The sequence below is a fragment of the Pelophylax lessonae genome (assembly GCF_965119305.1).
Source record: "Pelophylax lessonae genome assembly, chromosome: 3".
In the NCBI taxonomy this organism is placed as follows: domain Eukaryota; kingdom Metazoa; phylum Chordata; class Amphibia; order Anura; family Ranidae; genus Pelophylax; species Pelophylax lessonae.
The window spans coordinates 194,061,968-194,077,841 of NC_138770.1; the positions used below are offsets into that span (position 1 = coordinate 194,061,968).

The 15,874-nt window shown below is 38.5% G+C and overlaps 1 protein-coding gene across 1 annotated transcript in view; it reads right to left on the reverse strand.

Annotated features, from left to right (window-relative positions):
- Nucleotides 1–4,560: 4,560 nt before the first annotated feature.
- LOC309551575 (claudin-19-like) overlaps nt 4,561–15,874 on the reverse strand; it is an 89,766-nt gene continuing 78,452 nt past the window's right edge. Inside the window, exons 4-6 of the mRNA XM_082252211.1 lie at nt 8,518–8,599; nt 5,231–5,344; nt 4,561–4,811 (exon numbers count right to left, since the gene is read on the reverse strand). Of these exons, the coding sequence (XP_082108337.1) occupies nt 4,715–4,811; nt 5,231–5,344; nt 8,518–8,599 (293 nt within the window). The 3' untranslated portion in view covers nt 4,561–4,714. The remainder of the gene's footprint in view (nt 4,812–5,230; nt 5,345–8,517; nt 8,600–15,874) is intronic.

The window sequence follows — 15,874 nt, forward strand, 5'->3', positions numbered from 1 at the left end:
AGAACATTCGAAAAGTGCCTACAGATATTCAGTAAGTGACCACTTCTTTGATATGCAAATTTATTTGATATGAATGCAAAATTCCTTCAGTTACATAATGTTTGTGGGTTTCCTTGCATGTACTGCCCCTTTCAATACTCCCAACATCATTTCAATAGTTTTCAAATCAGGGCTTTGACTAGGCCAGTCCATAACCCCCTGTTTTTTCTTGTTAGCCATTTATGTCTATTTTTCTCTATATTATTATTGTGTTGAAAGATCTGTTTTTGGTTTAACTTCAAATTTCTGAAAAAAAGGCCTCATATTTTCATTAAACACACTTTGATATGATACCGAATTTATAGTTGACTTGATGACTGCGAGCTTCCCAAGCCCTGAGGCAGCAAAGCAAACATAATATTTCCACCATTAGCAGAAAGTATGAGAAAACACTGCTCTCATGTGCACACATCCTCCCCACAGTGCTAAGACCAGGCTCCGGGGTGCTTAGCCACTGCTTCATGCACTGAAACTCCTAAGGATATTTCTTAGCTCTAGCACATTTTACTCCAAAGGGTGCTTAATCATATTGAGTCTAGACAATATTCAGAGCTTTTAATTAGCAAGAACTCATTATAAGTTAAACATTTTTGCCCTACATTTTATCACCAATCACAGGACATCTATACCTAACTTTCTAGATCTATTGGACAAATTATGTAAGCTATCTGGGCTCATATTATTGCCTAATCAAAATCCCTTAATCTTACTTTACCCTGGCTGTGATACATCAACAAACAACCAGACCATGACTACCTTGCCATACCATGTACCTGCCTAAAAGATCGGGGGGGGGGGGGGGGTCCAAGCATAATACAAAATCAGTATCTCCCTGAACCCCCCCCCCCCCACCCAGCTGCCACAATTCAATATAAATATAATGCCACTGCAGAAACACCTCTCTGAGTAGGGCTGGAATATAAAAGTTACAGTGTATAATCTAAGAGACAATAATTTACAAGATATTGTAAAGTGGCTGAACAGCATGTAGGCAGCTTGGTTAGGCTGCAATTTAAGAGGGAGAAATGAGGTAGATTTTATCTTGAACTATTTAATTATTCAAAAGTATTTCCAAGTATCTGGGAAGTGAGTGAGCAGTTTGATTAGGCCACAATTTAAGAAGGATGGATGAGGCAGCTAATCATTAGGGTATATTATCTGAAAGACAATAGCCATGAATATTGTATAGTGGCTTAACAGTATGTAAGCAGGTTGGTAAGGCCGCAATTTAAGAGGAAGACATGAGGCAGGGTTTATTTTGAAATAAAACCTAGAGTGTATTTTCTAAAAGATAATAGTTTCTGGTAATTTTATAGTTGCTAGAAAGTATTTAAACAGCTGTTTAAAAGGGAACTTTACTCCATTTGCCTATTTTTTTACCCCCTCTTACCTATCATGCAGCGTTGTCCTTGATTCACATATTTACCTTTTCAGCGGTTCCAGCTTTGTCCTGCAGAAATCCACTACTCAGACATGACAGGCTGGGTCCTGCACTGCCATCTTGGTCCATTCCTGTCACCGTGATCTGGCTAAGTCTTCTGGGCTCAGGGAACTGGAGCATGCCAATTCTGCCCACTGTCTGGGTTGGTGTTATTATGACAAATCCATTTGATCGCTTAAAGTGTGGACTGGCTCACTTTTATTAAAATGTAATGAAATACCAATCACTACTAAACTCATACTGCCTATGCCACAGACACACACACACAAGATTTAATTGTGCAAAATTTCCTTATTTGAAAAATCGTAGGCTTTGAGCATGGTGTGAAGATCAATGGAAATCATTAATACATAATTTTTCTTTGCAAGTAAACAAAGTGCATTTTTTTTTAGATGCCTGTAAAGCATTGCACCTGTGATCAGCAGATCACGGGTATAGTGTCAGGCACCTGCAGACTGTCAGTACAGTGGTCTGCCCATACCTCTCATACGGGCGGACAGTTACTGAAGTCCAGGAAGATAAATGAACAATTAAAGTGCTCACCAGTGCCCTTGAAGTTCATTGAAAACTACAAGCCATCTGTCGTCGTGTCAGACAGTACTTGTAGTGCTTTTTTTTCACAGAACTATGTGAGTGAATGATGCAGCCATGCCGTTTTTTAACCTGCTGTCACAATTCAAGATGGAGCAGATCCACCGCCCACTGTCATAATAGTGGATCAGGTCAGGGTATGGGGAGGTGATTTAGTAACAAGTTACATGTTACACCAATAATATGGTATAACATTCTCGTATCTGTCTCCCCCCCCCCCCCGGTACCACATTTAGCACCTATTGGGGACGAGCAGGTACCTGTTTTTACAGGTACCCATCCCCACTTCCGTCGAACCTCGCAGCAGCAAGGTCCGTCAGAAGTTCGGCCCCCCTCCTCATTCTCCGCCACCGGGCCATTCAGAAAGTGCAGCATGCTTTGCGCATGCGTAGTAGGGAATCGGCTGTGAATTTGCAAGGATTTACTGCCGTTTTCTCTTGCCGTTTGCAAGGATTTACTGCCGTTTTCTCTTACAGGCAATGGCAGCGGCAGCACCCGAGAGCTGGGGTGCCAACATTGCTGGATTCCAGGACATGTAAGTGTCCTGTTATTAAAAGTCATCAGCTACAGTATGAGTAGTTGCTGACTTTAAATTTTTTCTTGCTGTGGCTGGAGCACCGCTTTAACACCACACCTATAGCATAAATGAAAATGTAGGTCTTGGAACATGCTATGTGTGCATATTGCTTGTTAATAAACCATTGTTCAAGGACTCTCTCTATCAGCAGTTAAACACCATTGTACTACAATAAAATAAACTGTAAGATGTAGTAGATAAATCCTTTGGGACAGTTTCTATATTACACAATAGTGCTGTGTTGTAATATAGTTCTGAACAGCATTCAAGGTGTTCCTGTAAAAGGAAAGTTTCTAGTTACTTGCAATGAAGCATTTACAAAATGTAATATTTCTCTTTCTAACCTCTTCAAGTGAACCTTTAACTATAAAAAGGCAACATCAATTTAACCAAAATTGGACCTCCAATGTAAAATGTCTATTTTACTAGATTGGGGATGCAGTCATATAGGGTTTGTTTTATACATTTAAATCATAAAATGAATTCCTCTTCTATCCATATACTTATCTTGTTTGGACTAGGTAAGAGGTACAGAGGTAGACAAATTAGCAGTCTAGGAGTCATTGGGCTCTTTTCAGGGGTCTTGAAAAGTAATTTGCATTGACAACAGTGGAAAAAACTAAAATAGCTATGCACCAGTTAAAGTTGTGTTACCTCACTGGCTTCTTAGCTTCTAGGATTTGACCAGCCCTGGCACAATGTGATACCACAGTCATGTTTCACTCACAACTCTATTATTTCAGAGGTAAAGGAAATTACTTACTACAACAAATGGATGGTAAGCTACCTTACATTGAATTTTTATTTTTGTATTTAGGAATGCATTACATTTTTTATTTAAGCTGGCCATACACTAGTAGAATTTCATTAGAAATTTTTAATTTTCAGAACATTCGTTCAACTTTCAAATTTTAAGTGGGATCAAAATGAAGTTCGATTTTGCCTGTGTTGAAAAAAAATTAGAAGGCGTAGCATGTACATTTTTTTCTTGATCGAGCAAACTTTTTTTTTTTTTTTTTACAATGCAATTCATTTTCATTCAGGAAAGTCTGTTCATTCCTTAAAAGTAAACAAAACTTTGAAGTACTTTTTAAAAAATGTCAAACATTTTGTCATTTTTCCTTATAAATGTTTTAATATAAAATTTGTTTGACAATCTACTAGTACATGGTCAGCTGAAAGTTAATAATTAGGGTTAGATTTTTAGGGGTAACAGTTTCATTTTCTGGCTGCAATCAATTTGATATTTGTGTGTGATTAAATATTTTAGGGTAAATCAAATAGTAATATCGTGCCCAACATAGGAAGCTAACAACTTACTCCAGCTCCCCATGGATGGAGGTCCTGAGCATGGCTGGGGGCAGCTACAAAAGGGTTCCAAAAAGGTTATAATACTGTGTTTGGTTATCTCTCAATTGAACAGATACATTTTAAACAAAATTATTAGGAGAAAATAATCTTAAAACAATATTATTCATTTTCACCAATGTTTTTATTGGTCCCAAATATGTTACATCGTTCTAAACACGAAAGAGCTGGTTCAGAGACAAGAACATTTGTTTAATGTCCAATTGCTTCAGTCTACTCCAACGCACTGCATTGGTGTATGCTGAAAAAAGTAGGGCATGTTGCATTTTTGCACAGCTTGTTAAGTTGTGCTATAACCCATCACAATGGTCTGCTGAGGATAAATTTAAATGAACTGCCACGTTTAATAAAGTTTAAAAAAATGGAAAAAAAAAAGCAAGCATCATGTTGCATTGTACAGCACATCACAGAATGAGCGCACAACACATACCAGCAGGCGCAAATTAATGCATGCCTTAATGTGCCCCACTGGTGTTATAGGGCCTTAAGGTAAGCAAAGACAATTTTTACAAAAGCCTAATTGTAGTATATACTGAGTTCTCTGACATTGCCTCTTATTTCTGCCTATTTTATGTACACAGAACAAATTCCAATATCCATGGTGCTTAACAAATAGAACCATACAATAAAAAGATTAAAGTACATAAAAAGCCACTGAAACACAGTGGAACATTGTGAAACTGAACATAATTTTGAGGTTAAACATAAGCTCTGTCCTTTGAAGCACCTTCTTTCCTCTCTTTAAATTGGGTGAATTCACTGTCTGGGGCTCCTGGATAGTTGTATTTGTAGATTCTGAATAAAGAAAGCAATGAAATACTTATAATGTTCAAGCAAAACATAACCATCATCACTAAAGTCATGACTTCCTGCTGGTGTTTTTGGAACAAGGGTTGCTACTATGTAAAGTGTAATATCTCTCTGATGTCTGACACCCTTGTAGTCAGTACCCCAGTCTTGGCCAAAGCAGTTTGGCAACAGAATACGCAGTCTGTCCCCTGCTAACAATTATTGATAATGCATGAAGAAAAAGACTCCCTGATTAGTGGATAAATTGGGAAAACCCATAGATAAACTGCAATCAGGCTCACAATCCTGGGCATCTCTGTTTGGACCTTCTGAGCGCTATCAAATTTTTGCCTAATTTATACACTGTTCAAGATTTCCAACCAGTAAGATCCCCTCCATACGTATCCATGATATATGATACATACCCTTTTTTGGCAGGTTTGTTCTTCTTCTTGCATGAGCAACACAGGAAAGAACCTCCAAGAATTGCCAGAAGAGATCCAGCCCATCCAATATACAGAGCAGAGCCAAGCTCATACCTGAGATCGTAAAATATACATACAGTGGTGATTAAGTTGGGCTTGTTAGAAAATGGCACTGTTTAGTGCAAAGCAAGCAATATATGTTAACAGTTTATGTACATGCATATGTAATGCCAAAAACCTTTTAAGCCCCTGTCATTGTTTTTTTAATTTGTTTTTGCTGTCTGTTTCCATTGTTGATTGAGTAGATTTTTCTTTTCAATAATTTTTTTATTGAAAATTATAAAAGGGTTATAAAACATATCAAGTTTACATTTCAATTATGACCTGCAAACAATATAAATCATATCTCGTTAGTTGTTCCACAGAATCTGAGCTTGTTAAAACTGTATTGCCTATAAAATAGAAACAAATGTATAGAGGAGCTAAGCTCCAAGCTAGATTGACAGACTAATAGATATTTTTAATCATGAATACCTATAAAGTGTGATTTTCCTTAACTTTTTGACCTGGAGACACTAAGGGAAGACTTTACAAAATGAAAGGGAAAGGAAATTGGAAGACTTCCCCTCAAATCTGCAACCAGGAATCTGCAGCTAGCAAACTTCTCTCATGCAAGGAGTGTTCTTTGCTTTATCACCCATATACCGTACATGAGAGGAGGAAGTTTGCAGCAGCCAGAGACACCAGGAGGAATTGGTCTGATCTATGTATGCGTTTGTAGCCTATTCCATGAGAGTGGTTAGGCATGGTTCTCTGGTGAGTGTGCACTTTTGCCAAATTCTCCCCAGCACTGGTGATGGTGATATTCTTTGGTGATCCTTACATTGGCACCGACAAGACCCTCGTAATACTGTGACATATAATTTTAAAAAGGACTTGTGAAGGACTTGCAATTGCTGTATGGTCACAGACTTTTATTTTATAATTTTCATGTTATTTATATGCTATTTATGCACTGTTTGCGCTTTATGATAGGAGGGTGGCACCATCCTTGCGCTACTAAAGTTCTATAGAATTCTTTGATGTTTTTCTGTGATTAATTTGACTTACATATGACTCTAGTTTGAAGTAGCAGCATTATATGTTATTTATTTGAAACATCCTGCAAGCGCAGAGGATCACATTTGCCTATTTTAAGTGGTGTTTCTGTGGTATTTCTATATATTCCCCTCAAATCCTGTTACAGTGACAACTGTAACATTTTGGATATACCATCTGTACCTGAGATAATGATCATCAAGAGAGCAGTGGCGACTGCTGCTAAATATTTTTTTTTTGGGGGGGGGGGGGCAGCAAACTAATGCTGCCACCGCCTGTGGGAGACGGACAGAAAGTTTGACCCTTGCCTTACTGTTCTCTTTTGTTTTGACTCTGCAACAGACCTCCTGTTATTCCTCTCTGCCCCATTTTACTGCACATAAGTCTATCTTCACCTTCAACTGCCACTGTGTATGTTTAGACAATTACTGACCAGGTAAATGACAGGTACATGCCATGAGAAGTCCTTGGCAGCTCTGGGCAGGTTTAAGCCCTACCATGCGTTACAGTACTTTTAAACAGGGGTATGGTTACCTCTTGCAAGCACCCATCCACACCCCCAGTGGGAGATGGACTGTGGACGAGAAGGTGCCGATCGATGCAAGCACAGCACCTATCCCCCCTGGCCTTAGACGGACCTTACCTTAGAAGGCAGGGGGAAGAAGAGCTGGGCCATTGTTTCTTTTGCTGGCTGAACAGGAAGTGGAGTGCTAAGACTCCCTGACAAATCGGGTCTCAGGAGCTGCTTCCTGATTGGCCAGGAGGAGATTCAGGAGGACAATAGTGGATATTAATTCGCTATTGTCACACAACTGGGTGGACTCACCCTTTTTTGAAGCCAATTAGAGCCTCAGGCTCTAATCATGTTGAAAAAAAAAAACAAATTTGAATCCATGCGTCCAGCGCCCTGCATGTAGATTAGAGGCCAGGCACATGGATTAGGGGGGCGGCGCCCCTGCGCCGCTAATGAACAGGCCGCCACTGATAGAGAGGATAAATCTCTTCAAGGGGGACATAGACGCTCTAACTGAAGCAAGAAAAAAAGCCTTTTCTTTAGCTATGCCCTCCATAGGAATTTCATGTATTGATTGGAATAGTCTACCACATAATAAAATGTTGATATGTTGTGGATTTTTGGAATTGTGGAATGGTCCTGGGAGAAACAGGAAGGCTGCCATTGCCAGCGTCTCTTTCAAAAAAATGTTAGTTGCTGATTGCTGTTGATTTTCAAGCTTCCGTATTTTGGGCACTGACCATTGGCAGCTCTTGAAGCTCCCTCATGACAGGTTTACTTTAAAATGTATGTAAAGGCATTTTTATTTTATTTTAGGTTTGACTAGAATAGGGAAGGGTTAGATCCTTTATCAGGTTTTTATTGATGCCTATATCCCAAATAAAATAATTTACCCCTCTATTTGTCCTGGTGACAAAATGATTAGAAATCCAAAAAGGTTAAGTTGTCATCAGAGCAGTGAGGGAAAATCTGGGGCACCTGTTCCTGCGACAGTTCTTTAGGGTGGAAATTCTGTTCACTTTGGAAAAATCTCCTTTCATTTCCTATGGTGTTACTAGGACAGGAAGTGAATTGAAATCTACAGACTGGTACACAGATGGAAACAAATATCTTAACAGAGGTTTTTAGCCTTCCCTACTCTCTTTAAAAACTAAAAAAAAAATGTTGTTTATATATAAACTTTCAGTGCGCATCAGAGATACGTATATGATAATCCATCAGGGATACATTATAACCCATGTAAGTATATTTGGGGGCAGCATAGATTGTAATTCCTTACTAGCAGTGCCTTCTTCCATTTTATCGACAGACATGTACTGTATTTTGTCCCTGTATTGTAATGGCTATGTGATTACCAGTTCATTGTATAACAGTGCTTTAAGATAATAAAGTACACATAGGTACTTCCCAGATGATAAACCAGTATATGTTTTAATTAATTTCTGTATACAGGCAGTTCCATATATCTCTTTCCTGTAGTATACTGTACATTGACTGTTCATTCATTCCCACCCCTGAAGGAGTGTAATAATCTAATGTCTGTCACTTGAGAAAAATTATATTCTTTGCAACACATGCAATGTATCTTGGTGATCCAATGCAAATAAGATTATCACTTGGTATATTTTGAAACAGAGGATAAGTGTAAAGAGAATGTAAAATAGAATTTGCTTACTTCATTCCAATGTAGCGAGGATCAAAGAACTCTTGGGTGATAGTGGCTGCATACCAAGACACTGCCACTAAGCAGGAGAGCCCTATGTGTGCAGAAACATATTGTTACATCTCTAGATTTAAAATATGCACAGATTAATAATTATTTACCACTGTACTATATATATTGCAATACTGTAAATCTATATGAACTTGCTTCTGCAGATCCAATTTAAAATACACATGTGCCTAGTGACCTGTACCAGTTGGTTCTAGGAATCTAAAAGCAAGGCGTTTTACCTCATTTTACTGTACACTTTGTAATTATATATGTACACATATCTCAGCCATATTATACAACTGCGGGGCAGATCTTGTTGTGAAGAGTTCTTCAGAATCTGTATCCCTCTACAAATGTCCTTTTTTATGTTTGTTATATAGATATGTGAAGATTTATGTACTGTTAAAATACACTTAATAAGGTTTTTAAAATGTAAAAATTGACCAGGTTTACATGTAGCACTTAACCCCTAGAGGGGTCACTGGAAATAATCCAGGTCTTCCTTAGCCGTTCAGAGGCTACCAGGCCCACATACCAGTTCCAAAGCACGCCACCAAACACAGGCTCAGTCTAGAGGTGTCTTTTTGATGTTTTATTGCGGTACTTGAACACAGGTGGGTAGAGGGATGAGGGTGCAGAATACTCCAAAACAGAAGCAGGTATTAAAGGATTCTCAGGGCAAATTCCCTCAGTAGCAGCCTTAAGTATTGCTGGAGGTAGAGAGGATAGCCAGCTAGTCTGAGACTTTTTAAGAGCAGTCACAATCCTTGTAGTAACATGTGGCTTCCAACTCTCAAAGCACAGGCATACCCAAAGCGCTAGGCAAGGTCCAACTCACAATCCCCAGAGACAGCTCCCCAACCAGCTTCCCCGTGACACTCTTAAAGTGAAAGGAATCCTTCTCCAGCCCAGCTTTTTAAGTTAGTGTCCTCCAGCAAATTCTCCTTAATCCATGTTTCTTTTGGCCCTCAGCCAAGAACATGCTGAGGTCTAACAGCAACAGTTCTTAAGTAACACAGGCTACCACCAAGGAGCAGAGGCTCCAGGAGAGAAAGACTCTTCCCAAACATTTATCTTCTCCCCAGCTACATCTTCTGAGACTACATCCCAAGGATTGGCTACAATTAGATAAATGTTTATAACCCAGAGACTGATCTCCCCACATTTTTCTGGAAGCTTCTATCTGAGGCAGGCCAGAGCAATCAACCCCCAGGCTTAGTGAGAGCCTGAACAGACCTAAAAATAAATTGCAGCTCATTTGGATATAGCAGAGCCAAAAACTAAATGTATCTAGCCTGGGGCAGGGGCTCTCCATACATATGAAGAATGACTGTGAATATATCATAGACATGTTCTGCCTCAAATGTTGATGGTAAGTGTTGTCTTAAAAAGTTGGAAGGTACATTGGCTCATGAAAAATGCAAGTCGGCTTCTTTCTTAGTTGTTATGCACAGTGATTGTGTTTTATCATTCCTGCATCTTACTCAAAGTCTAACAGTCTGGTCACCCTGTAGACCAGCCATTCTACATCAGTGAAACTCTAAGGTTCCTTCAGAGGTTGCTAGAGGCTCCTTGAATTGTAGCTGATTGACCTCCCATCTGCATAGTTTTGTGTTCACTGGCACTTGGTAGATCAAGCAGCATGACACTAACTATCTTTTTAGCTTTTAGGAAGGGTAGCATTCTGATAACCAATGTAAGGGGTCAATGTGCATTCTTCCCATTGACCCCAAAAGAACTAACTTTAGCAGGAGTTCCCTGAGATCTAAAACATATTTCAAGGGCTCCTCAGTGGTAAAAAGCTTGAGAAAGGCTTCTGTAGACATTATTTCAGAAATCCTTCAGTAGGCGTGCTACTTACATCTCTTTAATCAAATAGTCATTAGAGGGAACATCTTTCAGGGATACCTATCACACTTTGTATTTTTCTGTTAATTGTAATTGCCTTCTGTTTTTTAAGCCAACATTACTGGTACAATCATACACTAAAATGACAAGTAGGATGTAAGAGTAACATCTGGCCAAGGAGTGAGTGTGGTAAATAAAAGGGCAAACACCTTAGGGTTAGCACCAATCTTTTAGATCAAATTAATTGCACAACAAATTGCAATGTAAAAGAAAATTATTCTCTTACAAGTCTACAAATCTTTATATGAAAGACTATCAACAACTGATCCAATAACAAGCATTTAAACTGTAAAAATCACATCAAACATCACTGTTTTAAAAATAACATTAAATATGTATTTTATGATCATATGCTAAAATTTCCATTAAATTCACTTTGCTCAATGCTATGTTTGCCCCTGGTAATCTAAGCTAAGTATATTTTGCTACAGAGTTGTTATACACAAATGCCAAAATCTTGCTGTGCTCCTCCCCTTTTACAATTTCAATCTTCTGGAAAACATCAGTTTGTAGCACAAACATTTTCTGAAACTAATATTGACAGGAAGCTCGCATATCAATACATATTCTTTCCAATATGAAAAAGATTTATTCATTAAACATTACTCATATCTGTCTACCTGGCATAGATTGCAGTGCACCATCTAAAATCATGCAAAACATCAGCAATGCCTCTGCCTTCCTGCATTGCCTTTTTTGTGTGATCTACAATTTATAGCCATGAGACCAGATTCAGAAAATAATAAATTGTGAGACCTGCATTCAACAAAAAGCAGACACACATCTAGGAGCACCGTCTACTGCTACTGAGTGATGGACAGTATACTTTAATATACTTTTCTCACAAACCTAGGAATGGATTTCCCCACAGCAATAACAGAAAATTTGTTTTTTGGAGCAACTAAACTTTTTGTAGAAAATAGGAAAGTATAAAACTTCAGTATACAAAAAGATTTAGAGTGTTAACCCTTCTAAGGTATTTTTATTTCCTCAGTTAATTAAATTAAGTTCTGCATCAAATAGGATAAATGCATAGGGAGCTGAGATACTGTTACTAATAGTTGCACTTAAAGTGGAGTTCCACCCATTTTTGGAACTTTAGATCTTTGTAATCCCCTTTAAAATGGCTTTTACCAATGGAAACTTTTTTTTTTTTTTTTTGCTAGTAAATACCTTAATTTCGGATTTATTCCTCCTCTCCTCACTTCCTGGTCCGATCGGCGATGACGTCATTCGGCGATCCGCAGTGTCTGCTGGGATGTATTCTATTCCAGAAATCTCAGTAGCTGTATCTGTACTGAGCCGTGCCTGCCCCGCCTCTGCCCCGCCTCCTCTCAATGAATTGCATTGTATGAATGTATTAAGGCTGTTCTCTGCCCAGCCTCCGCCCCGCCTCCTCTCAATACAACTCAATGAGAGGAGGCGGGGTGGAGGCGGGGCAGAGAACGGCCTTAATACATTCATACAATGCAACTGAATGAGAGGAGGCGGGGCGGAGGCGGGGCAGGCACGGCTCAGTACAGATACAACTACTGAGATTTCTGGAATAGAATACATCTCAGCAGACACTGTGGATCGCCGAATGACGTCATCGCCGATCGGACCAGGAAGTGAGGAGAGGAGGAATAAAGCCGAAATTAAGGTATTTACTAGCAAAAAAAAAAAAAAAAAAAGTTTCCATTGGTAAACGCCGTTTTAAAGGGGATTACAAAGATCTATGTATTCCAACCTATTAAAAATGGGTGGAACTCCGCTTTAAATCTAATGGAGAAACATTCCATAGATTACAATTATATATATCTTTACACACTGCTTTTGTGTGTGTGTGTATACTGTATATATATATGTATATATATATATATATATATATATATATATATATATATACAGTATCTCACAAAAGTGAGTACACACCTCACATTTTTTGTAAATATTTTAATACATATTTTCATGTGACAGCACTGAAGAAATGATGCTTTGCTACAATGTAAAGTATACCTAATTTCTATACCTAAAGATCTCCACAATTTTCTTCACTTGGGTCTGAATGGATCTGAGATTAAAGTGCCACACCAGGAATGATTTGTCCAGGTATATATTTATCCCAAAAAAAAAAAAAAAATTGGAGCCAAGGCATTTAGGGGGTCTCAAAAATACCCCTTAAGCAGGGCTTAAAGATAGAGAATCATGTATACTGTACTCAACAGCAGATTAAATTAAACAGCACTTTGAGGGGATGAGCGAAGAGTCTGTTAGCAGCTCGTTGCAGCAGCTGCATTGCAGGATAGCATTCAGAACCATTTTGCTTCTCAACCCCCAAAAAAAACTGAGGGTTCAGTGTTAAAAATTATTTTCTTTTAAAGTAGAACTAAAGACAAAACTTTTTTAGGCATAGAGTAAGGAATCCTGTCCATTTTTTTTACCATCTGTACCCCATTGGGAAGATTTCCCTTCACTTCCTGTCCCATAGCCAGAACAAGAAGGGAGAGGAATTTCTCTCCAAAGTAAGGGAATCCCTGGTTGCCACCTGGATCACCAGAACTAGAAAACTACTCTTCAGAAAATAACTTTGGAGGGGTTTTTGTTGTTGCCTCTAAACTCCCCTACTAGCAAACTTTTGAAAACGCCTATAGTGTGCATGGACACATAGGATACCATAGAGGTGAGTATAAAGGCAAAACAAAAAAAAAAAGCTCAAATGCCTATAGAAGCAGTTTTTTTGAGCCGCAGTGTGCATGAGCCCTAAAGTAAGTATTGTAATAATTATTGAAAACAAATACATTGTATTCTTCTTTAAATAGAAATTGCAAAATACAGCTGGCACACAGAAATTGTGATATATCACACCATTTGTATGCCTATTAAACGTTACAGATTGTGGCAGTTTTTTAGACAATAACTTAGATCTTCAGTTAAGTAGCTATTTCAAGCAAATTACAGCAACTATACAAGTAACATGTACTAATAGTTGGGAACTTGTGATTTGGACTTCTGGGGTGCGAAGCAGAGTGCAGAATGCCACACAGACCTGTAGCTGCACCAGCCTGAGGAATGAAGGTGTTACTGAAGTAAGTCTACCGGAAGAGCTTCAGGACCTTGTGCTTCCAGCAATATTTAATAAGTAAAACCTTTCAAAGCAACCATTACTTACTGTGTCTGACATTTCTCCAGGCTATTTCTAGGCTATTAGGCTATTAGGCACGTCTCAAAGAAATCTTTTCTTTATAGTACAAAAAGCTGAGGGTACATAAAGCGGGTCATGATAAGTATCTTAAATCTTTTCAGGAAGAGCAAAGGAAGCTTTGACTAAAGAAGCTTGTAAAGAAGAGGCCCAGTACAGTATAGAGTATCTGCTTTACAGAATTACTGAAGACTCACGATAGATAGATAGACAGACAGACAGACAGACAGACAGACAGACAGATAGATAGATAGATAGATAGATAGATAGATAGATAGATAGATAGATAGATAGATAGATAGATAGATAGATAGATGATAGATAGATAGATAGATAGATAGATAGATAGATAGATAGATAGATAGATAGATAGACAGACAGACAGACAGACAGACAGACAGACAGACAGACAGACAGACAGACAGACAGACAGACAGACAGACAGACAGATAGATAGATAGATAGATAGATAGATAGATAGATAGATAGATAGATAGATAGATAGATAGATAGATAGATAGATAGATAGATAGATACGATAGATAGATAGATAGATAGATAGATAGATAGATAGATAGATAGATAGATAGATAGATAGATAGATAGATAGATAGATAGATAGATAGATAGATAGATAGATAGATAGAGAGATAGATAGATAGATAGATAGATAGATAGATAGATAGATAGATAGATAGATAGATAGATAGATAGATAGATAGATAGATAGATAGATAGATAGATAGATAGATAGATAGATAGATAGATAGATAGATAGATAGATAGATAGATAGATAGATAGATAGTGTTTCATGTTAGACACAGTCAGGTCTATAAAAAAAAATCTCTGCAACAGAATAAAGACTACAAAGGTTGACCAGATGTAGAAGTTATCTGCCTTTAAAAGATTGCAATAGAATGAGGCAAATAAGTTATTTACATTATATTGTCAAAAGTATTGGGGCACCTGCCTTTACACGCACATGAAACTTAATGGCATCCCAGTCTTAGTCCGTAGGGTTCAATATTGAGTTGGCCCACCCTTTGCAGCTATAACAGCTTCAACTCTTCTGGGAAGGCTGTTTACAAGGTTTAGGAGTGTCTATGGTAATGTTTTACCATTCTTCCAGAAGCGCATTTGTGAGGTCAGGCACTGATGTGGGTGAGAAAGCCTGGCTCGCGGTCTCTGCTCTAATTCATCCTAAAGGGGTTCTATCGGGTTGAAGTCAGGACTCTGTGCAGGCCAGTCAGGTTCCGTCACCCCAAACTCGCTCATCCATGTCTTTATGGACCTTGCTTTGTGCACTGGTGTGCAGTCATGTTGGAACAGGAAGGGGCCATCCCCAAACTGTTCCTACAAATTTAGGAGCATGAAATTGTCCAAAATGTCTTGGTAAGCTGAAGCTTTAAGAGTTGCCTTCACTTGAACTAAGAGGCCAAGCCCAACCCCTTAAAAACAACCCCACACCGAAACCCCCCCTCCACCAAATGATTTGATCCAGTGCAAGGTCAATAAAGACAGGGATGAGCGAGTTTAGGATGGAGGAACTTGACTGGCCTGCAGAGAGTCCTGACCTCAACCCGATATAACACCTTTGGGATGAATTAGAGCAGAGACTGTGAGCCAGGCCTTTACGTTTAACATCATTGCCTGAGTCACAAATGTGCTTCTGGAAGAATGATCAAACTTTCCCATAGACACACTCCTAAACCTTGTGGACAGCCTTCCCAGAAGAGTTGAAGCTGTTATAGCGGCAAAGGGTAGGCCAACTCATTATTGAACCCATCGGACTAAGACTGGGATGCCATTAACCACTTAAGCCCCGGAAGATTTCACCCCCTTCCTGACCAGGGGGTTTTTTGCGATTTTTTACTGCATGAATTTAACGGACAATTGCGCGATCGTGCGACGCTGTACCTAAATGAATTTCATGTCCTTTTTTTCCCACAAACAGAGCTTTCTTTTGGTGGTATTTGATCACCTGTGCGATTTTTTGATCATGCGCTATAAACAAAAAAAGAGCGTAAATTTTGCAAAAATAACAATATTTTTCCCTTTTTTTATATGAAATTCCCCCCAAAAAAATGTAAAAAATCAAAAGTTTTTAACATTTTCGGCCAATTTGTTTTATGCTACATATATGTTTGGTAAAAAAAATCGCAAAAAGCGTATTTTGATTGGTTTGCGCAAAAGTTATCGCGTTTACTAACAAAGGGAAAGATTTTTGT